The sequence below is a fragment of the Hyaena hyaena genome, unplaced genomic scaffold, assembly GCF_003009895.1.
Source record: "Hyaena hyaena isolate Hyena2069 unplaced genomic scaffold, ASM300989v1 scaffold_687, whole genome shotgun sequence".
Classification (NCBI taxonomy): domain Eukaryota; kingdom Metazoa; phylum Chordata; class Mammalia; order Carnivora; family Hyaenidae; genus Hyaena; species Hyaena hyaena.
In genome coordinates this window covers 634,402-662,144 of record NW_024081320.1, presented here as the reverse complement: position 1 = coordinate 662,144, position 27,743 = coordinate 634,402, and the positions used below count along the sequence as shown (strand labels likewise).

At 34.6% G+C, this 27,743-nt stretch overlaps 1 protein-coding gene across 1 annotated transcript in view; it reads right to left on the bottom strand.

Moving 5' to 3' along the window:
* ADGRL3 (adhesion G protein-coupled receptor L3) overlaps positions 1 to 27,743 on the bottom strand; it is a 516,039-nt gene that overhangs the window by 313,343 nt on the left and 174,953 nt on the right. The window contains exon 4 of the mRNA XM_039217419.1: positions 16,507 to 16,616. Coding sequence (XP_039073350.1) covers positions 16,507 to 16,616 — 110 coding nt within the window. The remainder of the gene's footprint in view (positions 1 to 16,506; positions 16,617 to 27,743) is intronic.

Sequence of the window (27,743 nt, the reverse complement as noted above, 5' to 3'; positions counted from 1 at the left end):
AGCACAACTCTACCTTTTAGGCACCAGGATAGAGGTAAGTAAAATACTGTAAAAGAGAGCTGGTTAGCCTTGTCAGTTTTCTGACACGAAGATCTTTTTACCTGCTTTCTTTAGCATAATGAGAAAAGCAAAAACACCTGAATCAGGAAAATTACCTGTGTTCAAATCTCTACTACTCCTTCCCATCTACCTATCAGGACAAGGACAAACTAAGCTACTTAATTTATATTCCCATGTTCCCTTAATTTTTTTTAATGTTCATTTATTTTGAAAGAGTGAGAAAACATTAGCAGGGGAGGGGCAGAGAGAGAGAGAGAGAATACCAGTCTGACTCTACACTATCAATGCAGAGCCTGACATGGGGTTCAATCTCAGGAACTGTGAGATCATGACCTGAGCCAAAATCTCGAACTGGACGCTTAACTGGCTGAGGCATCAAGGTACCACCCTTATTTTTATTTTTTTAGATTATTTTAAAATGTTTATTTTTGAGAGAGAGAGAGAGTGAGTGAGTGAAAGAGAGTGAGCGCATGCATGTCCGAGCGAGCAGGGTATGGGCGGAGAGAGAGGAAGAGAGAAGATCCAAAGTGGGCTCCACACTGACAGAGAGCCTGATGTATTCATGAACTGTGAGATCATGACCCAAGCCAAAGTGGGATGCTTAAGCAACTGACCCATCCACGAAACTTTCCCACCCCTTATTTTTAAATGGGAATTGTACCACCTAAATAAACAAACTGCTGTGAGAATAAAACGATATTTTATACAAAGTATTTAAAATTTTTTTAATGTTTTATTTATTTCAGAGAGAGAGAGAGAGCGTGAGCAGGGGAGGGTCAGAGAGAGAGGGAGACACAGAACTCAAAACAGGCTCCAAGCTAGCTGTCAGCACAGATCCTGATGCAGGGCTTGAACCCATGAACATGAGATCATGACCTGAGCCGAAGTCGGATGCTCAAATGACTGAGCTATTCAGGCGCCCCTACACAAAGTATTTAGAGTAGTACTGACACTTGGTATTAACTCAGTGAACAATATCTACTATCAGAAAAAAAAAATAACTCTTATTTTTCTTTCAAAATTTTTCTTTCCTTTTTGATTATAACAAAGAGGAAGAAAATCAAGTAGATGAGTTATAGTCTGTTTTTATTAAACACCTCAATATATTCTTTTTCAATCAGTTGTTTCCTGGGCTGTCAGCCTCTAAGTCACTCCTGTTTCCACTCCAATCAGAGAATGAGCTGCTAAATGTTTAATGATTAATTTGCATCAGAGAGTTACCTAGCAACCACCACTAATATAAAATTAGATCAGAGTCTCTGTACAAGTCTATAATCTACTAAAAGGATTCAAAGATAGATAAATACTAGTCGATGTCAGAATTTTAACTCTTAAAAACACACCCAGAGAGAATATCTCAAAAGCTCAAATTGGGAGCTTACAATATTTTTTTATATTCTGGTATTCAGAGTTTTATGGTACAGAGTTTTCAACAATCAGTTAAATATCTATATGGTATGGAAGACATTAAAATAGCAATATCAAATGCCTATTAAGTGCTAATTGTGTGCTAGAAACTACAGTGAAGCCTTGGATTGCAAGCATAATGAATTCTGGAGACATGTTTGTAATCCAAAGCACTTGTATACCAAAGAAAATTTCAAGACCCATTGGCTCAGTTGCAATCACGTGACATCAGCATCATGTACTACTTGTAGTGCAAGACATTGCTCGTTTATCAGTTTAAAATTTATTAGAAATGTTTATTCATTTTGCAGAACAGTCGTAGACCAAGTTACTCACAATCCAAGGTTGTTTTATTATATTTTCATTCTATTGTGTATATCACTTAAATAAAAGTAAACTTGAACTGTTTGGACTGAAGAAATAAATCATACTCCAAAAGCATTAGATTCATTTGGAAATTTCTAGTAAATAAACTCTTCACCCTAATATCCAACACAATTAAAAAAAGTCCTGACCTTCTATTATGTAGGTTAAATAAAATGACAGCTATGGTCTTCCTATGTTGGTTCCTATCAACTCTGGATCTTCAACACTTAGAACCTATGATAAATGGGATTTTTAGAGAACAGTCCTACTGGTGTTCAAGATACTGCTTGGGGATAAAGATACGGTATTTCAACATTTTAGAAAATATCATCTGATTCTCACAAGGAGCAGCAGCTGGTATCCAATCAAGTAATATAACCCATCATAAACTCTTGAATTTTATATTAGAATCAGTGCTCCTGACAAACTGAGGGGCAAATATTGATAAATGACTGAGGATTGCTGAATTCTAAAGACACAGAATAGCATCTGTTTCTTGCTTTACACTTATCACTCATTCTTAAAAAGAGTAACACATGCCATCTGCTGTAGGGCTGTCATTCTTAATTTAGGAAATTTAAGCTTGGTATTTGAACCCATTTAATATGACCATTAGAGAGTTCATGATAAGGTAGGGATGAGGAATTCTGGGAGCTTTGCATTGTAAATATATTCAATAATATTCTTTTACTTGCTAGGTTTTTTTTTTTTTTTTAATTTATGCTTGATTAGTTATCTCTTGGTAAGTAACAGATTAGAATAACACCAAAATACTGCCATAAAATGTTTCTAATAGACTTTGGTACACACAATTAGGCAGTTACCAGTTCTTTTGGCACTTGGTCAATCAGAATGAATCTAGAAGAAATAAAATGGATGCATTCTTGTAGGAATAAATGCATTTTGTTTCCAACAAAGTTGAATATGTTCTTCCTCCTGAACCTTTCCTCTTATCTTGATGAACTTAATTCAGTGAATTCTCTAAAGGTCAGGAGAACAGGAAAGGGAGTGAGTCAAGGAAAATCACAGTAAAGGAAATCTTATGTTCTGGTTTTGGGGAACAGATTAATTATTTTATAATTCCAATAGGTAGGGGTGTGTGTGTGTGTGTGTGTGTGTGTGTGTGTGTGTCTGGGTGTTTTAACTGTAGATAGTTTTTTTATGTCTATGACATTTCACTGTTACTAAGCACTGAACTCATTTCAAACTGTTCTAAAAACTGAGACAAGAAAAGATTTGTCACACAAATTTAAATTCCTATTTGAAGGCCTTCAAAAAGCAAATGCTTAGTGTGTAGTTATTTGGTGTATAGTGAACATAAAAGCAAATTGGGCAGCCAACCTTCTCTAAAAATGTTTATGGATTTTCTCGAGGCAATTTTGAAATAAATTTATGAGAAATGCCATGCAGCTTGAAATCTAGCTCCTTCCACAGAAAAGACTGCTCTTTTATAATAGGAAGAAAGTTGGGTTTTTTGATATCTCAGCATGCCATCATTAATTGTGTTAATTACGGGCTATACTGAAGGCAAACAAAGACCAAATAATCAAGCAGTCACATTAGGACCATTCTGAATTCTAAAAATTTTCTGGAAGAATTTGAATTAAAATGAGGAACTGGGTTAGAATGACAAATTTCATTTAAAGGTGATATATTTAGATCATTTATAATTTTGAAAGTAAGCCTTACTTACTCCTTCCATCTCTAGGCTATAGAAAGACTACTCTGAAAGAAAAAAAGAAAAAAACTAGACTAGCATGATGGAAAGAGAACTTGATTGACAATCAAGAGTCAGCAAGTTCTAACTAAATAAACATTGATTATTTTACTTATTCTGAGTCTCAGTTTCTTCACCCACAAAAAATAAAGGTGGGTTAAGATTGCTTTAAAATTGAATTCCATATTATTACCTATGAGACAGTATGTGAAGACTAGTATAATAGAGGCTCAACCAATATTTGTTGAGTGAAAAAAATGAATGTAGTAAGGGTCTATATGGACACATTCGAGTACACTGATGCCTTCTTACATCTTGCTGTCTATGAGAAGAAATAGGGCTGGAGGTAAATTAATTGGTAGTAAAAGCTAACACCAATAATAAAAGTATGAAAATAAAGATGCAATGCCTATACTCCATGGCAAGCTTGGTGTGATTCATGCAATTGCCAGTACCAGCAGTCAAGTCCAAAGGGGTGCAGAACCTGAAATTTAGGTGATAAAAGAACTCACAGAAACTCAGTGGGCTGAGTGTGGATTCAGAAAAGTTGCTTGATGTGTCTTAGTTATCACTTTAGGATAAAAAAAAATAACCCCATAAGTCAGAACTGGTTTAAAAGTTAAATCATATGTTAGATGCTCTTGTATCTAGCTCTGAAAAGGACTCAAAATCCAGAGGTGATCTGTAATGAAAAATGGAGAATTAAGACAGAAGTCTTGTAAAATTATACCAGTAGGCAAGACAACTAGAGAAAGCTGTAACTCCACAATGCCTGGGGCTCCCCAAATCCTGGGATAAGTTAACAGCATTAAATAGTTCCAAGCCCCAGTGCATAATGGTACTGATTGTCAGAAGACTTTGAAAATGGATGAGATGCAATAGGTGTATTAAGCTGAAGAGCTATCATATACTGGGCATTTCTGATGTGGCTATCACTGTACAAAGCTTTTAACATATATTTCATTTTAATTTTCACAGAAACTCTGTAAGTTGATTTTCATCCCTATTTTCTCCGTGAAGGGTTTCATTCATAGAGTAGTAAAACAACTTCATTAGAACATAGCTAGTAATTGGCAAAGTCAGAATGTAAATTCTAAGGCTCTCACTCTTAACCTCTATGTTATATTCTCCAATGCTTGAGAGAACCTGGTAATGCAAAGACAGGGAAAATGTGGTAGGAACTGATAAAGAGCAGCGGTAATATGTCTTTGCCACAGAGATGCACTTAGAAACAGCCACTTCTTTTTCCTTCGTATCACTTACCATTCTATTCTACACTGATTTCTGTCCTAATTGAAGTTGAAAAGCAATAAGCATAAAAAGAAGATAATATACTTATAATACATATTAATAAAAAACAAATGGTATTGAGTTTCTTTCCCAGTCTTTGATTCTACGTTGATGTGATTACTTGAAGGATGACAGAATGATGAGGAAATTATGGGTTCTTGGAAGTTAGGAACCACCTCATATTTATATTATTGGGGGGATTTGAACACTGTGCAGTATTGTGAAGATAACTAGGTTTTCACGAAATGTTGGTAAAACTAAATTATATTATTACATACAAAAAAAACTTGGAAGTCCATATATATAGATTTAATTGAAGTATGATAAGTCAGTTATTGTGAAAAATCCCTTTTTAAGGATATAAGAAAATTTACATGGAAACTCACAACATGTATTCATCCTATTTATGTAGCTCATATATTCACAATCAACTTCTTATTTACTCAATTCATTTTTTTTTGCTGCTCACATAAATAGTAAATATGTGTAATATAATAAAATTAATTATACTAAATACTAACTTGACTTGGGATATCCTAGGGTTTGATACATTTATAAAAAGAATTAACAAGATTTCTGTCTGTTATGACATGCTGTATACCCTACATGTAGCCAGTCTATTACAGAAAGTTTAAATGGTTTTTTTTAAAAAATATCATGAGAGGGGCACTGGGTGGCTCAATCAGTTAAGCGTCCAACTTCGGCTCAGTTCATGATCTCACGATTTGTGAGTTTGATCCCCACATTGGACTCTGTGCTGTCAGTGCAGAGCCTGCTTCAGATCCTTTGTCTCTCTCTCTCTCTCAAAAATAAATATTAAAAAAATAAAAATATTATGAGAAATATATGATAATCTCTACTTAGAAAGAAAAACTATGTTTTTGTCAGTCCAAATCCTAAGTAAATAATGTTTTTTTAAAAACTATATTAATAATTTTAGGGAAAAGATAATATTATAATAAGTTTTATTGGTATCATACTGCTGTTGTAACTAACATAAATGTAGTAGTTTCAAACATTTAAGTCAGAAGTCTGGTAAGGATCTGAAGGGCTACAATTAAGAGCGTAGTAGAGGGGAGCCTGGATGGCTCAGTCTGTTAAAGCATCTGACTTGGTTTCTACTCAGGTCATGATCTCACACCTCATGAGTTTGAGCCCCACATCAGGCTCTGCGCTGACAAGGTGGAGCCTGCTTCAGATTCTCTCTCTCTCTCTCTCTCTCTCTCTCTCTCTCGGCCCCTCCCCACCTCATGCTCTCCCTCTCTCTCTCAAAGTCAATAAACTTAAAAAAAAAAAAAAAAGAGTGTAGCAGAGTTATGTTCATCCTGGGCTCTGAGGGAGAAATTATTACCTTGTTTTCTCCAGCATTCCTTGACTAGTGAGCCCTTCATCTTCATGTGCTTCACTCTGCTTCTGTTGTCATATATCCTATTTCTAACATTGCCTCCTTCTTATAAGGGCATTTGTGATTACAGTCAATCTACTTGAGATAATCCAATATAATCTCCCTAACTGAAGACCTTTAATCTAATCATATCTACAATGTCCATTTTGTCATTTATGGTAAATATTTACTGGTTCTGGAGGATGAGGATATGGATTTGCGGGGGAGGGTATCATTACTGAGTCTGCCATATAAGAATTTAATTGTTAAAAAGTCTTTGGGCTTGGGGCGCCTGGGTGGCTTAGTCGGTTATGCGTCCGACTTTCGCTTACGTCATGATCTCGCGGTTCGTGGGTTCGAGCCCCGCATCGGGCTCTGTGCTGACTGCCAGCTCAGAGCCTGGAGCCTATTTCAGAGTCTGTGTCTCCCTCTCTCTCTGACCCTCCCCTGCTCACACTCTCTCTCTCTCTCTCTCTCTCCTAGAAATAAATATATATATATATTTATATATTTGGAAAATATATTTCACGTTGGAAAATAGCTTTACCTTCACGTTTTCACTAGTTTTCTTACCATATGCAGTATATTTTAAAAACAAAATGTTATATTCCATATATATGTATATATATGTGTGTATATATATATATATATATACGTCTTTGGGCTTGTAGAAGGGTTTTTAAAAAAACTATGCAATTAAAAACTTTACAGCCTTCATAGGAACTGTGTTATCCTACCATTTGAGAAGTTCCTCAAAAATAAAACAAATATATTAAAATTTACGTATATTTTCCCTTTATCACTTTATTATTATTATTATTTTTTAATTTAAGTGTGCTCCAGGCCCAGTATGAAGCCCAGTGTGAGGTTTGAACTCAGGACCCTGAGATCAAGACCTGCTGAGATCAAGAGTCAGACACTTAACAGACTGACTCACCCAGGTACCCTAACACTTTAGCATTTTCATGAGATATTATGTTGAAATGTTAATTTTTTAATGGAGTACTTTTAAGCCAATTGATTCAATTTTTCTAGTTTCATAAAATTAATGATTAAAATACAAAAAAAATAACTAGACTGTTTTATAGTATTTTGATTTTACATGCATTTAGAAAAATTTATCTGGACAATTAACTCCACAGGTAAAATACATCATGATGTTTGCTACAAGACCTTTTTAGCAATAAACACGTTGGAAAATAGCTTTACCTTCACGTTTTCACTAGTTTTCTTACCATATGCAGTATATTTTAAAAACAAAATGTTATATTCCATGTCTTTTTTAATCCTACATGTTTATGCAATTCAATTAACGCACCTTATAAAAATTGCTTTGAATTAAGTTTAAGTGAACAAGCTCTATAATTTTACTATTTCAAATAAAGCAAATGAACATAGTTAAGCTAACCTCTCAAAGTTTATTCATGTCTATATAACAATGTACTTCCTAAGCCAAATCTTTTCCTAACTCTGGCATTCCAATTAATTCTTTTTTTTAAAATTTTTTAATGTTTTATTTATTTTTGAGAGAGAGATAGAGACAGCACAAGCAGGGGAGGGTCAGAGAGAGAGGGAGACATAGAATCCGAAGACCGGCTCCAGGCTCTGAGCTAGCTGTCAGCACAGAGCCCGAAGCGAGGCTCAAACCCATGAACCATGAGATCATGACCTGAGCTGAAGTCAGATGCTTAACCAGCTTAGCCACCCAGGCATCCCCCCAATTAATTCTTTAGTACTCTCAACTTATCTTGTTCGCTTACAATTAGCATCTAAGCATACATTTACGTATTATTAATCTACTCTATCTATATACAAAGCTTACCTCGGTATTGATGCCATCTGACATTTGGTTTATTTGATGAAAGTTTACCTTTATGTTCCTGTAGAATCATGCAATATTTTTTATAATATGTATTTTAAACAGAATGCCAGTTTATTCAATTTCATTCTGCAAACATATTTTGATTCTTAATAAATCCTAGAGTCTTCAAAGAAATTTCTGTTTCACTAGCAATGGTGTTTAATAGTACTAATTGCAGGCTTGTATCTCTCCAAGTCACTTTCCCCATCTTGACTGCAGTCACACTTACTTTCTATCAGGTATGAGAGCTGTCTGACCTCTTCCCCACCTTGTGGTCTTCGCTGCTGCTGTGGTCTCTGCTTTGGAAGTTCTTTCCCAGGCTCTTGGTCTGACTGTCTTATCCCCATTCTTCAGGTCTTTCAGAAAAGTCTGTGACCACACCTTACATAAGCCGGGCCTTTCACTGCTCTCTATCATACAATCATGTTTATTTTCTTCTTGCATGTTATTGCAATCTTTAATGATTGTATGTATTGGTTCATGTGTTAATTATTTGCCTTATTCCCTAAGCCTGCCAGCTTCACAGGGCTGGAATCTATTTTTCCCCAGCCCCTAACAGAGGGATGGATCCATATTAGGCAACAAAAACCTTTTGTTGGTAGAATTATTGTTTGTATAAGAACTTACTATTTTTTGAAAATTAAGAAATACAGTAATAATTTAGAGTGTTTTTACATGTATTAGCATTGATTATAGCCAAACTCTAGAACAAGAGTTGAAAAATTTTAATATCTTCAGAAGCCAGGAGACATTTTAGATGATTATAGTGAACCAGGTAAAATACAATAAATGCTGGAAATTATAGCAAATAGAGAAGAACAGACTTAATTTGTGTGTTTTTTAAAGTTTATTTACTTTTGAGAGAGAGAGAGAGAGAGAGAGAGCATGGGCAGGGGAGGGGCAGAGAGAAAGGGAGACACAGAATCTGAAGCAGGCTCCAGGAGCTGAGCTGTCAGCACAGCGCCTGACGTGGAGCTCAAACTCATGGACCATGACATCATGACCTGAGCCAAAGTTGGACACTTAACAGACAGAGCCACCTAGCTGCTCCATAACAGACTTTATTTAAAAGGGAGCAGCCCCCACTCAGTCTATCATTGCCCAAGGAAATGCAGGCCCAGTGTTGCTCCAGACTTTGTTAAACCTGTCTTTCAAGTTTTAGAGAGGCTTATGGAATTCCTCTGCAGGCTGAATCTGGCCCAGAGCCACTACAGGGCAGGTTTGCCCTCAAGTCCCCAGAGGGATCTGGTCCTTCCTAATCACATTTAGGGTCTTTTCCAGCCCCACTGTCTTTCCATGAAAACACCACCTTGAAAGTGGATGTCATGCTGTCTTGATGTCCCAACCTAGATCACTACAGGAATTGCATTAGACGAAACATTTTTGAAACTAATTCATCTGAACATAATAGAGTCCTTAAGAATCTCCCCACCACTTCTTGTTTTGTGGGTCACTGGATCATATTTTTCTGGACCTGTTACCTGATTCTGGAACTATGACTTTGTATCCACCCAGGCCTCCCCCCCCCCAAATATTTTTAACTTAAATCAGTCAAAATTGTTTTTTGCAGATTTGCAAGCATGTCTTATTAATATATCAGTTAACTGCCTTCAGAAATCATTTTACTGCATTTTCTGTGCTCCACACTGCGACAGGTATTAAGGCCCCAGAGGAATCAGCATACAGGGAGGTCATGATTTCTACATGCCAATTGACAGGTTCATCTCCTGTCACTCTAATGTTCTGTATTTTATGAAAACACCAAACATTTTTGGTTTCACATTCGCCACACAGTTTCTTATCTTACATTGTCCCATCTGTTAAAAATGATTATCCTTCTCACTGGAGTCTATTTATTCTTTAAGACTCAGCTCAAGGGTCATCTCCTCTTGAAAACCTTCCCAGAAGATCCCCATCCCCATCCCTATACTAGCAACCAGGAAGAGTGTGCATTCTGTGTACACGGCTCATGTGAAATGCTCCATGGCTTTGCTGAACTAATGACATCATAACTTTGGGGAACTGGAGTCCCACTGGGCTAAATTCTTTGAGTGCAGAATCTTTTTTTCATAGATTTCTATGCTAGTATGTACCAGTGCCTGGTATACAATAGATGTTGAGTGATGACAGATAAGAGGGAGGTCTTCAAAGCAAATGGCATCATTTAGTGGAGAATAATTTCCATAAACATATAAGCAGCTAGACAGAGGTACAAGAGAGTTTAGGATTAGGATCTCCAAGAAAGTATTATCTATCTGTGTGTCTTGTTTCCCAGTGAAGGCAGTTTTTATAGATATATAATACTTCAGGCATATAAGAGAGTTTAAAGTAACTATTAGCAAATAATTTATAGATTATCTGTTGGATACAATATATTGTGAAATAAAGAAAAACTATTTGAAAGAGAAAGAAATAAATTGTGGTGGGGGAGCAAAAGGAGAAAAAAAGGAAGAATTTCATTGTTTCTGTTATAAATACCATTCTAAAAAAGAGAATTTAGATAACTGACTCTGCTCTTACAGATGGAATAATATTTAATATTTAAGGGACAATGCTTGCTATGTTACATGAAGACATAGAGAAGACTAACGTGAAAAACAGATTGGTGGCCGGTAGCATTCTTGAGGAATATGACCACCAATTTGGAAGGACTAATACTCATGCAATCTATATTTTTACCATAGATCTTCCCTTTGAACTAATAAGGTATGTTTTGTAGACAAGAGTTTCTTGAATTTGTCATTCTAGCAATAAATAGAATACTTTCAGAGGAGCCATTTTGACTACATTTTCTTCTTTCTTAAATCACTTAATACATATTTCTTGAATGTCTCCTATAGGTCAGAAACGCAAAAAGGTACTGAGGCATCGGGAATCAAATTATATCTTGACATTTCTGTGATAAAGTAAAAATTAAGGATATGGGTTAATTTCAGCACAAGATTTTAAAAAATGTTTTTAAAGTTTATTTATTTTTGATAGAGGGAGAGAGAACACGTGAGGGAGGGGGGGACAGAGAGAGGGAGAAGGAGAGAATTCTAATTAGGCTCTGCTCTTTTCAGCATCAGAGCCCAATGTGGGGCTCAAACCCACGAACTGTGATATCATGACCTGAGCTGAAATCAAGAGTCAGAGACTTAACTGACTGAGCTATCTAGGTCCCCCTCAGCACATAATTTTTAAAATCTGTAAGTATTTTTATATACTAAGAACCAAAGGATGCATATATGAAAAATGCACTCACTTGACCATTAGTTGCAAAAATATATTTTGTTATATATAATTAAAGAATTGGTGTTTCAAATGCTGAAGCAAGTGCAATACTTTTTTCTTATAGTAAAAAAGATAAAACAGATTATGAAATTATTTGTAAATATTAATTTTCCAATAAGATTCATTTTGCATGTCTTTCCACAGACAATCACAAATAACTCTTCAGATAGCTAATCTGTATAGTGAGAGAGCCGGTAAGTGCTGTAACATAAGACTGGTTTAATCAAACACTCATTTCTAGTAGCTCTCCAAATTGTATGCTTCCTCCTAAGAAAATCCACCATGAGAGAAGATTGCTAGAATAAGTAATATGTGCTTTGTATTTCTAAAAGGAAGAGACAAAGAACTGAAGAGAAAAGCTGGCTTGTGAGAGAAGACAAGCACTTTTTGAGTGTAATGTGCGTGAAATTGTACGCCTTGGAAGAAAGACAAATTGTCAGCAGGATACAAAGTAAAGATTCTTTGTTCAGAAAAATACTCTACGTAGGTGGTTAGTTGTTTTATTGTTTTCTCCCTAACACAAATCTTCCCTGTAAACCCGCTAAATGAGGGAAAGTCTATGGAAGATGTCAGAATTTCAATCCTCAGTCAGGCCAGAAGGGATGGAAGTGAGGCAAGAAGGGAAGTGGAGAGCAAATGAGTGGCATTGGTAAACGCTGAGGTTTAACCTCTGGAGTATCTGGGTCATCTCCTGGGAGGAAAAAAAAAATCCCTAAGGAGGAAAATCAAACCTCAAAAGAAAATGCAAAGGCTGTAAAAGTCACACTGGAACTAAGGTGTGACAGGAACAGAGAAAAGTATTGATTTCATCTGTCCCAAATTTGGTCACAAACAGGGTATCTGTGAACCCAAACAAGAAAATACAGACAGGAGGGAGAAGCTGAGATTTAGAAAGAAATTAAATATAACTTTAGTGATTTGGAAATGTTGACAAGACACTCCAAGAAAGTGGTCTCACAAAATTGCTTATAATCCCTATTTTTTTCTCATTTTCTTTCCCATCACCACCTCAAATAAAAAAGAAAAAAGAGAAAAAGTCACACCATTTGATTCAGGTTAAGGTTCTTCTAGAACTATCATTGTTTAACTATGCACCTATTTAGTGACTCCTAAAACTGTGTAAAAATTATTGCAAGCTAAGTATATATATATATATTTCAAGCTGATCTTAGATATTTTAACTCCCCCTACTTTTCTTGTGTGATACAAAGGATTTTGCTAAATTTTTATCTATATTACCTGTAATATGATTATATATCATTAATATTTATATGCTTTCCCACATATTTTTCTATATTTCTTTCTATATTTCATTTTTTCTTTATTTTTCCATGAGAAAGTATGTCATTAAAAATCAATATTACCATGGGAACACACACAGGATATATATAAAAACGAAAATACCAATAATAATATTCTTCCATGTGTTAATATTAAGAAAACTTTCATAAATACCAAATGCATCACTTCTATATACTGAAATTTGTTGTCTTAAAAATGAAAACGGATATTACTGAATTATATGACAAATAGAACCTACCATAATTTGTTTACTCAGTTGTTCAAGTAGAAAATTTTAAAATACTAATAATGAATCCTACATCTGAAGTTTACCTTGTAATCATACACTAGGGACATTTCAATAAGCATATTAAGTACAAAGATTTCTCTTATAATACAAGTGATTAAATAACTTCTTAAGGTACTACTTCGATAAGAGCCTCATTAGAAATTGTGGGTGGCATTTTAATAGCACAGACTAGTTTTTGCCATTATGCTTTGCTAGGTGTTTGGGGAAATGGAAGTTTGCAGTGATTCAGCGGCTTGAAGAAAGACATAAAGTCTCTTGAAAGTAAGTAGCAAAAAAACTAACAAAAAGGGTCTAGGCTCTTGAAGCATTTGCTTTCACTGTGTGCCACTGCTGTACTGACAAAAATTATAATGGTTAAAAATACTGAACAAGATTAAATAACTCATGAAACTATAAATGGGAAAATCTCTGGGAAGAACTAAAGCTGAGTCCTTAAGAACAGGTACTAGAAACAGGCTCAACTCCTGCCTCTGCCATTATCCAGCTACACTTTATTTTACATGAAACATTAGCTTATCTCACTGAGCTTCAGTTTCTTCTTCAGAATAGCAATACTCATACCCAACAGGGAGGAGGATATTGTGAGAACTTAATGAAATAATGCATGTAAACATTTAACCCATGTGGCAAATGAGAGTACCAAAAAGGTGCCAAAGATTGTACGTATTTTAAGTAAGTGTTTTCTTTTTTTTTACAGCATTGAAAAAGTCTGTTTAATTGTATGTTAGAGATAAGAAAAAAGAGTTTAGTGTTGATCTAAATCACAACCTACTATAGATCAGGGAGTATCTACAAGGTGAGATCCAGAAAATTTTAATAGCTTCTCAGTTTAAGGCCTAATGCTTTTTTTTTTTTTTTCAGGAGGTTTAACTTCTCTTTATTTTTTAATTTTTTTAATAGTTTATTGTCAAGTTGGTTTCCATATAACACCCAGTGCTCATCCCCACAAGTGCCCTCCTCCATGTCCATCACCCCCCTACCCTTCCCCCACCCGCAACAGTCCTCAGTTTGTTCTCAGCATTCAAGAGTCTCTCATGGTTTGCCTCTCTCCCTCTCCCCCACTATTTCCCCCCTTCTACTCCCCCATGGTCCTCAGTTAAGTTCCTCCTAATCCTATACGTGCAAACATATGATATTTGTCCTTCTCTGCCTGACTTATTTCGCTCAGCATAACACCCTCAAGGTCCATCCATGTTGCTACACAAGGCCAGATTTCATTTTTTCTCATTGCCATGTAGTATTCCATGGTATAGATAAACCACATCATCTTGATCTATTCGTCCGTTGATGGACACTTAGGCTCTTTCCGTGATTTGGCTATTGTTGAGAGTGCTGCTATGAACATTGGGGTCCATGTGCCCCTAGGCAGCAGCACTAAGGACTAATGCTTTTTGTTAAGTAACCAGACCATATTCTGAACCCACGCTCCCTGATCTCTGGTTGTTTTTCTACTAAATAAACCTACCTTTCAAATAAGTCAGTGTACTTTATTTCATGGTGTGTACTTTCTTTTGCATTTTTCCTTTAAAATCATTTTAAAGTTACTAAATGAATTCCCATTTATGCATTACACTTTTAACTGAAGATAATTTAAACAAACACAATCATGCTATACCGTATAAATCAAACCAGTATATAAACTGGCAAGCGGCTGCACCTAAGTTTATAATTCTTATTTAATGAAACAAGCAGAAAAGTATCTTAATATAATATACATACTTATTACACAATCAGTAAATTTTTAGGATTATCAGACCTGTATAGAAAGGATATTCAGAAATCAAGTTGTTTATCTCTGAAAATTTATGAGAGAAAGGAAATGTGTGGTAAACCACACTCTTTTTATGCAAAAGCATATGAACAAATTCTTATTTATATTGAAATGATTTCAGTAATGATTTTTCTTCAAAATAAGTTTGGCAGAGGATTCTGGAGGAACTATCCTCAAAGAAATTCTGCAGAAATACAGAAAATTGAAGAGACAGCTGTGAAATTCTTTAATATTTAAAATTGTGAAAAAATCTAGCTTGACATTTTCTACTTCACCTTTCATGTTTCCAAATATGACTGAAAGTTTCCTCAAACTGTCTTTAAAAATGAAGTATTCCTTATGGTATATTTCTATAAAATGCCTCTGGAAACAGCTATCCTATATAATTCACAAAGATCTTATTATATAATCCAAATATAATTACCAACGTTCCAAAAAGGACTACAAATGTTACTTCTTTAAAATTTCTCTAATGAACAATAACTGGTCAGGAAGAGCTTTATATTTTCATGGAAGGGTCCCTAGAGATAACAATATATACAAAGTATAACTTCAATTGAGATTTGAGCAAAACCTATGCACTCAACGCTGTTTTCATAACAAGGAAAATTAGCTTATAAAATGTACCTAGATAAACTTTCTCTAATCAATCACACTAAAAATAAAGCAAAAATGAAATTTTCTCGATTGCTTTCATTACTATTTTAAAACTCCAATTCATTTCTTGCTGGCCAAATTGCTCTCTATTATTGGATTATGCACACTTACAGATTAGGAGTAATGTGTTGCTTCTTAAATGAGCAGAAATGAGGCAAGCTTACAACTATCTCTTAGCACAACAAACTTGCCAATCCCCAGATACTTTCCTTCTGAGATGTCAGAGGAAGTTGGAACCTGGAATTTACTTGTGGTCCCAGGTGTTTTCAACTTTGGGGATGAACTGCATATCTAATATGCGAATGTAGGATTTCCTGAGTGATCTTCAGTAAGGAATCCCATAAATAATTAATGGCCAGATCAAAAATATTTTTATGAAATGGTGATTCTTCCTTTGAGTAGAAAAGTCAGAAAAAATGTCCCAGTTTTGATTGTTTGATCCTTCATTACTCCTGAAGGAAAAAATTCTGTTGTTGGCATATAGCATATCTGACCTCAAAGTTGCAAAGACAAACTTCTTGATGCTGCAAAAGATGAATTCTGAAGAGTACTTTAGCTCACATAATTTTTGTGTTTTCTTTTCAGGTTATTCATTCTGGATGAATATATTTCTAATCCTCAAAATGTTGACAGCACTTGTAGATTAGATATAACTGCTTCTATCCAGTTCAAAATGGATCAATTTGTATGCCACTATACAAGTATAATAATATATATTATTAATATATATAGCAATGTATTATATTATATATATACATAATATTTATATAATATAATATGCAAGTATATTATCCATTTTCACTTCCTGTTTGCTTGGACCTAGAGGGATGCAGTATCCTTTTTTTCTCTTAACATTTTTCTAAAAATGTTATATTCTTGCATTAAGACAAGTTTTAGAATAAGTATGGATATACAGAAATGTACAGTCAGAATGAATACCTCAGGGTCATGCAAGCAACACCTAATTCTTTCAATGGTGAGAGGATTTATGATCCTAAAAAATTCAAATTAGCCAGTCTTTAAAAAAATGTATGTAATAATTTTTATGCTTCCATAGAGAATATTTCATCAATGCATGCAAAACAAAGCTTAATGTCTTTTCACAAGAAAGGTACAGGAATATACATACTGTAAGGGACACATTCATACTGCACTTCAAGGTATTTATAGGTGCCTGGACATGGGTCTGGAAAAACGTCAGGACCTGCCACCACTGCACACTGTGTTCTGTTATTGCACCTGGAGTCAAAAAAAAGAAAAGAAGAAATAATAAACTTATGGGAAGTTAAATCATGATTAATACCAGTGCTGATTTTATTTTTCTTCTGTTACAAAGATTTAAATAAGGATTTGTTCAATTTAGAGTTTTAGACTTAGGAAGGAAATATCTGTAGTATACTAAAAAAACACTAGAAATAAAAATCCATTCAGTTTACTCATACTAATGAATTTGATTTTTCAGTGGACACAATACAATTTTGAGTTAGAAATTTAATAAGCAACACTAACTGGTCCTTAGGATGGGGCCAACATGAATACAGGTAACTGGTAGGAATCACTAACCCTTATTATTAAAAAAAAATTTTAATATAACCACAGAGTTTTATTAGGAAGCTATAAAATAAACTCAATGATTATCATGACATCCATTTGAAAGGCAGGGAAAAATATGATGTGGAAACACTTTTAGCCAAACCTAAGTCAATAAAAATTTAATATTTGAATATTAAAATCTCTTAAAATTTAATTTATATTAATGTATTACTAACACCATAAGTAAAGCCATCTTTATGAACTGGTTTCTCATGTTCCTTGTATTTGGCCAAATAATTACACTAACCTCACAGATGGCTGGTCACAAACGCCAATATCCTGTAACTTAAAATAACCTTGAATCTCCAAAAGAGAATAATCAAAAAACACTACTAAGATAGAAATATACACTAGGCATCCTTTGTGGTAACTGGGCTAAACAAATCTGGCCTACCCAGATTTAATCATGGATAGGTATACACATAATGAAATTGATTCTTTGAAAAAAGACATTCAAGTTCAGAGTGGCTTTGCTAAGGTAAATGTTACTCAGATATTGTCTAGGTTCAATAACTTATTGATAGGTACATATTTCCATAGAAAAATATTTTTCCCAACTATTATATTGTCACTAAGTGTATAGGATAAGACATACTACAGTTATCCTGTTTTCTGTTCTTGTTTATTCATCTCAGAAATATAATGCCTCACAGCTAGAAATTTCTGTTATATCTTCTTGAAGATATGCTTCATTCATGAAATGACCGTTTCTTCTGAATTGTTGCTTGCATACTGGCAGGATAAGGGGGCTTCGAAGGAAGAACTCATTCTGATTTACTGTGAAAATACTTTGTGTTTCCTTGAGGCTACCATTTGTTGGCCTTAATGAGGATTTTACTTAGTACCTAAGTTAAAATTGATTCATTAGTGAATGTTGTAAGGTGAAAAATATATTCTGTGCTTTCAGTGGAAGATTAATAAAAGCCAATATTCCATACTTATCATGCAACTTAGCGTAACAGTTAATCCGGAGGAGCAACATGTCCCTAAGTTCTCTTGTGTAGATGTAATGTCTGAGGATGATTTTCAGACAACTGTGTAATAACAGTAATGTAAATGTGCTTGGCCTCACACCTAAGTGGTAAGGAGGCATCTTTCCATTTTAGTGTGCCCAGACTTTAAAGAAATAGCACCTCCCTTTTACAAAGAAAATCTTTTGAAAGGAGATATCTCAAAGTTAAAATACATGTTTTTTGCAGTTAAGGCATACAATTTTCATATCACACCTGGAAAAAACCTCCTAAATCTAACTCAGGTGTTTATAAAAGGAGCAGCTATATAAACTTACAGTTATTTCTGTAATTTGTTAGAGAAAGTTATCATCAGGATGGCATTTGTAGTAATAATTAGTAATGAAAAAGTACACATCATAAAACTCAGTGAGATGTAAATATTCTGTATATGTAGTATTTCTGATCTGCAGTCATTAAATCATAGCTTTCTTGGTCTACTGTTGTTTTACACCCTATTACTAACCTTTCATTCTGATTTCTACAGCTGAAATAATAAAATTCATTTAGAAGTTATGTCTGTTCTATCTCAGATACCCAAGGGCTACTACACATATTTTATTATTTAATCAGTGTTTTATATCAGAAGACAGATTACTACTCATTTATGAATAGGGCATTAAGGTTAAAATTTATAATTATGGAAGTGTTTATTGCACAGAGAGTGGTCTTCAATCAGAGATTTCACATGGTTATGTTTGAATAGACTCAATTAAAAATATAATATGAACCCTATTCTAATCCACCTATCCACTTACCTATCTAGACATGTGCACCAACCAATATTCATACTACATATTATTTAAGTCATAAAAATACTATCTATTTATGCATATATAAGAAAATTAAAATAAGCAACCATTTGCTATAAAAATAAGTCAGGTAAGCCTTCTAACTAATGAGATAATATATGTGAAGAGGTATATAAATAAAAAATGCTATACCAATAATATATTTGCAGTCATTATCATCTTTGTTCTGGATCAAACAACAAGGCTTGACAACATTAACTTTTCAAAATAATTACATATTTTATTAGTATTTATTAGTAAATTATATTGCATTATTTAAATGTTCTTTAAAAGTTAAAAATTTTAAGAATTAGGGAGAAAGGTAGATAATCTCTGAAATATTATTTTTGTATAAGATACATTATAATATTGACTGTTTGAAGACCAACTACATTTCAGAAACACAAGTTTAATGGTTCTATGTTATTTTTTAAAAAAACTAATGTTTAGGGGCACCTGGGTGGCTCAGTTGGTTGGGAGTCTGACTTCGGCTCAGGTCATGATCTCACTTCGTGGGTTCAAGCCCCGCGTTGGGCTCTGTGCTGATGGCTAGCTCAGAGCCTGGGGCCTGTTTCAGATTCTGTGTCTCCCTCTCTCTCTGACCCTCCCCTGTTCATGCTGTCTCTCTCTCAGAAATAAATAAAAAATATTTTTAAAAAGTTAATGTTTATTTATGAGAGAGAGAGAAAGAGAGACAGAGTGCAGGTGGGAGAGGGACAGAGAGAGAAGGAGACAAAGAACCTGAAGCAGGCTTCAGGCTCTGAGCTATCAGCACAGAGCCAGCTCGGGGCTGGAACCCATGAACTGCGAGATGGTGACCTGAGCAGAAGTTAAAGGCTTAAACAACTGAGACATCCATGCGCCTCCTGTCTTCTCTTTTTTTAATGACTTGAGTTACTATAAATAAAAATGAAATTAGCTATACTTTCGGATAAAGCCTATTGAACAATGAACAGTTTACACGAGTGAGAGTATTTTTATAGTTATATAAAAATTGTTAAAGTAAATTATTCTAAAATATTAAATATGATAAATGTAAAATAATCAAATGTTCTCATGTGCTTTCAACTCAGATTTTTTCATTGTTTACTTTTAATATAAATATAAATTAAAAACTGATTTTCAGTATCCCTGATATTAAAGGTACTTTTAAAACCCACAATAAAGGATGAGAAAAGACTGCAATAATATGGTCAAATGCGCCCTAATCCACTAATATTCACAGAGAAAACATCATAATCTTATGAAAGTATTAAGGCTTATTGACAGTGATAAAAGTTTCAATATTTTTTCATCTGAAACTCTATGTGATTGAAAAAAAATCCACTCCAACAATAGTCAGTTTTGAGGAGAAATGACTGAAGGGAGTCAAAAGTTCCACACTTCTTTCCCCTAGTTTAATTCCCCCCCCAAAAGAAATAAACATTAAAAAATATTTTAAGTAAAAAAATTAACAGCTATTGTCTCATGTTTGACTACAACATATTTATACGTTAAGCATATAAACATGATCCTTAACTATATTTTTTAACACCTCTCATATAATAGATACAAGGATGGTATTAGTTGCTTCCACAGCTCTAGTAATTTAATATGGTACCATTAACATAATTGAAGGAAAATTTTATATTTATGCACTGGAGGTCTAATCCACTGGGGTTCTCCATGAATGAATCCTTTGACCACATATTCTTATTACACTCTAAAATCAGTATGTACAAACAAGCCATTCCCGGGAATGTTAAGAAACTTTTCACATGATGCTGCAGCCATGTGAAGTGTTAAATATGTAAAACCCCACTGAAAATCACTACAAAGACAAGCTATGATAGTGTAAAAAAAAAAAAAGAGGGCTTTGTGAATGTCTTTTTGTTAGCAAAATTAGTCATATGGATTTACATTCCTGCTTTTCAAATGGCATTTATACAAAAGCATGTATGTGAAGAAACACACACACCCTTAGTAGACTCAATTATTTCACAGCATTTAATATATGACAAATCTGTGTTTGAATCATATAAGGCACTATTCTCTAAGAAAATATTTGAAATATAGGTTTATGTCAAAAACAAAACAAACAAAACACCACCTTTGTAGTATTTTAATGTTTAAAATCTGAAAGCAGTTTAGGTAATCAGAGTAACTCATATTTTTTAAAATTCTCATGATAAAATAGCAATATGAAAAGCACTAATTAATGTGTGAGCATCACCAATATTTTGCTCAATGTCAATCAATAGAACAACTGTCTTACACATTCTTTATTTTCCACTGCCTGTCACTCAGGGATCTGCTGATCTGGCATTCATTTAGGACTTAGAAGCTTGGGAAGGAGAAGGCCACTATTTCATGACATGAATAAATACATACCACAAAGAAACCATCTAGGTCTCAAATGGTAGAAAAGTAAGTAGTCCAAGAAAAGGAAATCAGTTGTTATTATTTAAAAAAATATATATTCTCTGTGATGCCTGGGTGGCTCAGTCGGTTAAGCATCCAACTCTTGATTTCGGCTCAGGTCATGATCTCACAGTTTGTGGGTCTGAGCTCCACATCAGGCAGTGTCCTGGCAGTGTGGGGCCTGCCTGGGATCCTCCTTCTCTCCCTCTCTTTCTCTGCCTCTGTCTCTCTCTAAAAATAAATAAATTAATTCTTATTTCATAGCTATACATTTAAGCATTTACTAAACAGTTTGGCAATGCTTTCCACTTTTTTATGTGTTACAATTTTCTTTTTAATTTTTTAATGTTTATTTTTGAGAGAGAGAGAGAGAGAGAGTGAGACAGAGCACAAGTAGGGGAGGGGAGAAATAGGGAGACACAGAATCTGAAGCAGGCTCTAGGCTATGAGCTTTCAGCACAGAACCGGACACCAGGCTCGAACCCACAAAATTAAAGATCATGACCTGAGTAAAAGTTGGACGCTTAACTAACTGAGCCACCCAGGTGCCCCTTATGTATTACAATTACATTTAATTTTTATATATTTAAGTATTATATTTTTCTCATGTTGCTTATTGTGTCTTTTACTTATATTTTTATAGTCATTTGAATAAGTTACTTTTCACCCCATTTTTCACTTGAGAAAACTGAAGCCCAGCAAGCTTACATAACTCATGTAAAGTCCTGTAACCTATAAGTGACAAACAGAATGCAAATCCACCTCTTCCTGAAACAAGGAATTATGCCTTTTACCCTCAGTGTCAGCTCTTTGGGTTGATCTCATTCTCATAACCAGGCTGTGACCAGAGGTTGATTTAAGTGGTGATTTAAGAAAAGCAACAAAGTAGCACTCTCAACAATAGCTAAAACATGGAAAGAGCCTAAGTGTCCATCAACGGATGAATGGATCAAGATGATGTGGTTTATCATGGAATACTACATGGCAATGAGAAACAATGAAATCTGGCCATGTAGCAACATGGATGGACCTTGAGGGTGTTACGCTGAGCGAAATAAGTCAGGCAGAGAAGGACAAATATCACATGTTTGCACGTATAGGAGGATTAGGAGGAACTTAACTGAGGAACAAGGGGGAGAAGAAGGGGGGAAATGGTGGGGGAAAGGGAGAGAGGCAAACCATGAGAGACTCTTGAATGCTGACAAAAACTGAGGACTGATGGATGTGGGGGGGTGGGGGGTGGGCATGGAGGAGGGCACTTGTGGGGATGAGCACTGGGTGTTATGTGAAAACTAATTTGACAATAAACTATTTGTAAAAAAATAATAAATAAAATGTAAGGAGTTTTCATGAAAAAAAAAAAGAAAAGAAAAGCAACAAAGTAATAAGGCCCCTAATTTGGTGTTTTCATTTTTGAGGAACTTATTCTAAAGCATAAATTAAAAGTAATGCAAGATGTCCTAGAACACAATTTGACAATGTATGGAAACTGAGTTCTGCATTTCGCAAGGGAACTTCCTAAACTCAAGTTTCCCATTTTCTACATTCCCATTCTATATTTCCCATTTTCTTGTTGCTTCTGGGACAATCTATAACAAATGTATAGCTTAAACCAATGCAGATCTATTCTCTTGTACGTCTGCAGATCAGATGTCCAAAATGAGTCTAATGTGGTTAAAACCAAGCTGTTTGTAAGGCTGGTGGAGGCTCTGAAGAGAAGCTGTTACCTTGCTTTTTTCCTGTTTCTAGAAGCTGCCCCTCATTCTTTGGCTTGGGTCCCATATCACATCACCTTTTCTTACTCTGACATGGCATTATCTTCATCCCTCTTTGACCTTTTGGATTCCCTAAAAAGACCCTTCTGAGTACATTTAAGGCCCATCTCCATAGTCCAGGATAATCTGCCTATGTCAAGAGTCTTAATATCAGCAATTATGGAACGTTCCGTTAGCCATATAAGGAAACATTCTTAAATTATACGGATTAGAATGCCAACTCAGCATATTGTTGGCCAACCTTTAAATAAAAAGACATATTGAAAGCTATCTCCTAAGGTGGTCACCTTCAACAAGTCTTACATAATAAGATGCAAGTCATTGCAGTAGAGCACGGCTAAGGTGTTCATTGTCTCCATAATTACAGTTTTATTTATTAAAAGACTGAATAGGCCTCCACTTACATATATTATTTCCCTATACAAATAAATGTTTTCAGTATAATTTTACTAAAAGACATCATATTATATGTTTGTTTTGTATGATCACTATGAAATTCCCAGTGCATAAATCTTATTGCAATAGATGTAGGAAACTAAGATCTATTACTTGACATAAGCAAACTTTTAAAGCATTTTACAGAAATTGGAATGTAGTTTGACTCTGGACCTTTGTAAAACCTTATAAAATATTAAATATCAAACATTAAGAAATTATTAACGGAGCCCATTGTTTCATATTAAATTGAATTAATATTTCTGTGTTACTTTACCATTCCACATACAAAAAAATGACTATTTCATATTTACAGACTGAAATAATTTTATTTTTACAAAACCCAATTTAAAATAATAATTCTCTACTGTACTAAAAAGATATTGCTTCTTATGTTCTAAACTTTTCCAATAGCAATTTAAAAAACTGAAGCCTTGGGGCTCCTGGGTGGCTTAGTCGGTCAAGCGTCCGACTTTCGCTTAGTTCATGATCTCGCGGTTCGTGGGTTCGAGCCCCGCGTCGGGCTCTGTGCTGACTGCCACCTCAGAGCCTGGAGCCTATTTCAGAGTCTGTGTCTCCCTCTCTCTCTGATCCTCCCCTGCTCACGCTGTCTCTCTCTCTCTCTCTCCTAAAATAAATAAAAATATTTTTAAAAAATTTAAAAAAAATAAAAAACTGAAGCCTTTTCAGATTCTCTTACTACCATATAAATTTACAAATTTATGAACCTTAAGGACTTATTCCTGGGAATTTTTCAAATTGACTTAATAATACTCTAAAAATATAGAAATATATTTGAAAATGTGGCTATCTTATAAGGAAATCCAATTTCCCAATATTCTACATATGTCTGGGTAATATTTGATAGAAGAAATTATCATAATCATCAGTCAACATCCAGAGAATATTTAAGGAGCCCATTCCAAAAATAAAATGATTAGCTATGTCAGAGGCATGAGTACAATTCATAGAAGCATACATCCATAAGAAATGGAAATGTGCTTTAAAAATTAACATATTCACAAACATTGCATAGAAAAACATTTCAGTCTTGAGCTCTGTACCAATGATTTCTAAGCTATAATCTTCTAGTAGTTGAATGTTATAACAATGGGAATGCTATGACAATATAAAATTATAAAGGAACTTTCCATTTAAAAATAACTAGCATTGCATATTTATTAGTTTATTACCACCTACGTATGACAGCATTTCAGAGCTGAACATTCTTTACCTGCATGTATGGCTAACTAAATAAATCGGTGTGTATCTGCATTCATTATCTAAAAATACAGCAAACAGTGGTATTGCTCATTTTCTCCTAAATAAAAAGAGCAATATTTTATATGCATATATACTATATGCACGTTTTCCTTAAGTGAAGACAATATCCACTTTACTGAGAGCTAGTTAGGATACTAATATATATATTTTTTCCAAGACTCTTATGTTATTGTACTTTCTCCTTTTTTTTTCTTTTTAAGTCAGAGACATACTTACTTTATTATAATTCCTCAAACTATTACAAGGCATTCTTTTCTTTCATGAGCTACAAAAATGTCTTCTCTGCATGACTGGGCTAAGACAAGGAATGTTATCCTGAGCCATTTAGTTAAATCCTGTTATTTTTTCTTCTCAATATGTGGCATTTCCAAATCAAACTGTTGATACATGAGAAAAATTAAAATATATAAAATAAAAATTCAGAAAGAGAATTACAAAGAAAAAAAGGAATTTTAGTAACATTGGATACTGAAGTGAGTTAATCCGAAAGCCTATAAAAGGAACAAGATGAGCTGGGAAAAATGCCTTTGGCTTCCTCACATTTGCTTTTAATAAAATGCTAAAGGAAAGCAAATGAAAAACTGTGTGTGAATGTGTGCATATGCATGCATGCATATAGTATATACAACACTATATATTAAAAATAAGACTTCCAAAGCAGGAATACACAGCAGAGAGAAATGATGTTTTCCTGTCTAACTCTGTCCTTATATATAATAATGTTTTTTTTTTAATTTTTTTTTTTTTTTTTTTTTTTTTTTTTTTTTGAGAGAGAGAGAGAGAGACAGCGTGAGCAGGGGAGGGTCAGAGAGAGAGGGAGACACAGACTCTGAAACAGGCTCCAGGCTCTGAGCTGGCAGTCAGCACAGAGCCCGACGCGGGGCTCGAACCCACGAACCGCGAGATCATGACCTAAGCGAAAGTCGGACGCCTAACCGACTAAGCCACCCAGGCGCCCCTATATAATAATGTTTTGAAGAGTGTGGTAGTAAGGTTTTTTTTTTTATATTACATAAAAATAGGGGCGCCTGGGTGTCTTAGTCGGTTAGGCGTCCGACTTTCGCTTAGGTCATGATCTCGCGGTTCGTGGGTTCGAGCCCCGCGTCGGGCTCTGTGCTGACTGCCAGCTCAGAGCCTGGAGCCTGTTTCAGAGTCTGTGTCTCCCTCTCTCTCTGACCCTCCCCTGCTCACGCTGTCTCTCTCTCTCTCTCTCTCCTAGAAATAAATTTAAAAAAAATATATATATATATATTACATAAAAATAATTTTCATTGTCTTCATAATTTGTAAGGATAGTGTAACAGACATGGCACATAGTAACTATTAAAGAAAGCCCACATCTGCTGGTCACCGAAGACCAATAATTTTCATGGGTTCCTCTCCCCTTAGATGTTTCATCTCTCACTTCTGGTAGCAAGGCTTGTTAGGTTTCCTCTGTTATATTAATTCCACTCATGACCTCAGATAGAGATACACGTCAAGCATATATCCTACCTGCTTTGATTTATAGTATCACCAGAAAGCTATAAACACAAGAGAAATGCTGACATTTCTTTGTATCAGAATGCTTTAGGCTGAAAAAAAAAAAAGGCAAATATAAATAAAAGTGGCTTAAAAATAAGTCTTGCAACATCTCACAAAATAAAAATTAGAATATGGTTTGTTACAACTTGGTTAATTCAGAGATTTAACAGCCATGACTGGCTTGAATTCTATGAAATTCTCTTGGATTTTATCTTATGGTCCTCAGATAACCATTGCATTTGCAGGTGTTACACAGAGATGATATAATATTGAAAAAAGTAAGTCCTATCTTCTGTTACACTTTAGAAGTAATGATGTTCTACACGTAAGCCACTCAGCAGACCATCCTTAGAGAACATTACCTAAAAGTAACCAATGCCTATGCCTAAGTCAGCATGCCTGTTCTTAAAAGAATCACACAAGGGGAGTGAAATACACGAGACTGGTTTTGCCCAGTGAAAGTTCACCATCACAGGGCCAGAGGGGCATACAGGCTTCTCTGAAGGACTGGATTCTTTACAGGAAAATGGACAAATCAGCATTTTGCTAGTGAGGAAGAAAGGGAGAGTGGTTAGAGAATGGATTTTTGGAAGGTAAATAACATCATCCATTATCTCAGTTCCTTTCTCTAGTGAAAACACCTCATATTTAAGATATTATAAAGTGTATAGAACAGTTACTAAAAGGAAGAGATATATAAAAATGTATTTTTCAAATCTAAACACAGCATTTTACTTTGAAAGTATATGGATAAATACCATAATGTATGGAGTCTGGTTAAATACATTAAAATGCATCTCTTTTATTGGATGCTAGGCAGCCATAAAAAAATGATGAGGTCAGCATTACCCTAATATCAAAACTAGATAAAGACATAACAAAAAAAGAGAACTACAGGCCAGTATCTCTGATGAACATAAGTGCAAGATTCCTCAACAAAATATTAGCAAACCAAATTCAACAACATATTAAAAATATATTCACTATAATCAAGTGGGACTTATTCCTGGGTTGCAGAGGTGGTTCAATATTTGCAAATCAATCAATGCATTACATCACATTAATTAAAGAAAGGATAAGGACCACATGATCATTTCAATAGAGGCAGAAAAATCATCTGACAAAGTACAATATCCACCCATGATAAAAACCATCAACAAAGTTTGTTTACAGTGAACATACCTCAAACAAATAAATACCATCTATGAAGAATCCACAGCTAATATCATCTTCAATGGGGAAAAATTGAGAGCTTTTCCTAAAAAGACAGGGATGTCCACTCTCACCACTTTTATTTAACATAGTAGTGGAAGTCTTAGTTAACAGCAATCAGGGAACAAAAAGAAATAGAAAGCATCCAAATAGGCAAGAAACCAGTAAAACTTTCAGGACTTACAGATTGCATGATACTATATATAGAAAACCTAAAAGATTCCACCAAAAGACTTCTAGGAATGATAAACGGACTCAGTCAAGTCACAGGATATAAAATCAGCGCACAGAAATCTGTTGTATTTCTATACATCAATAATGAGGCAGCAGAAAGAGAAACTG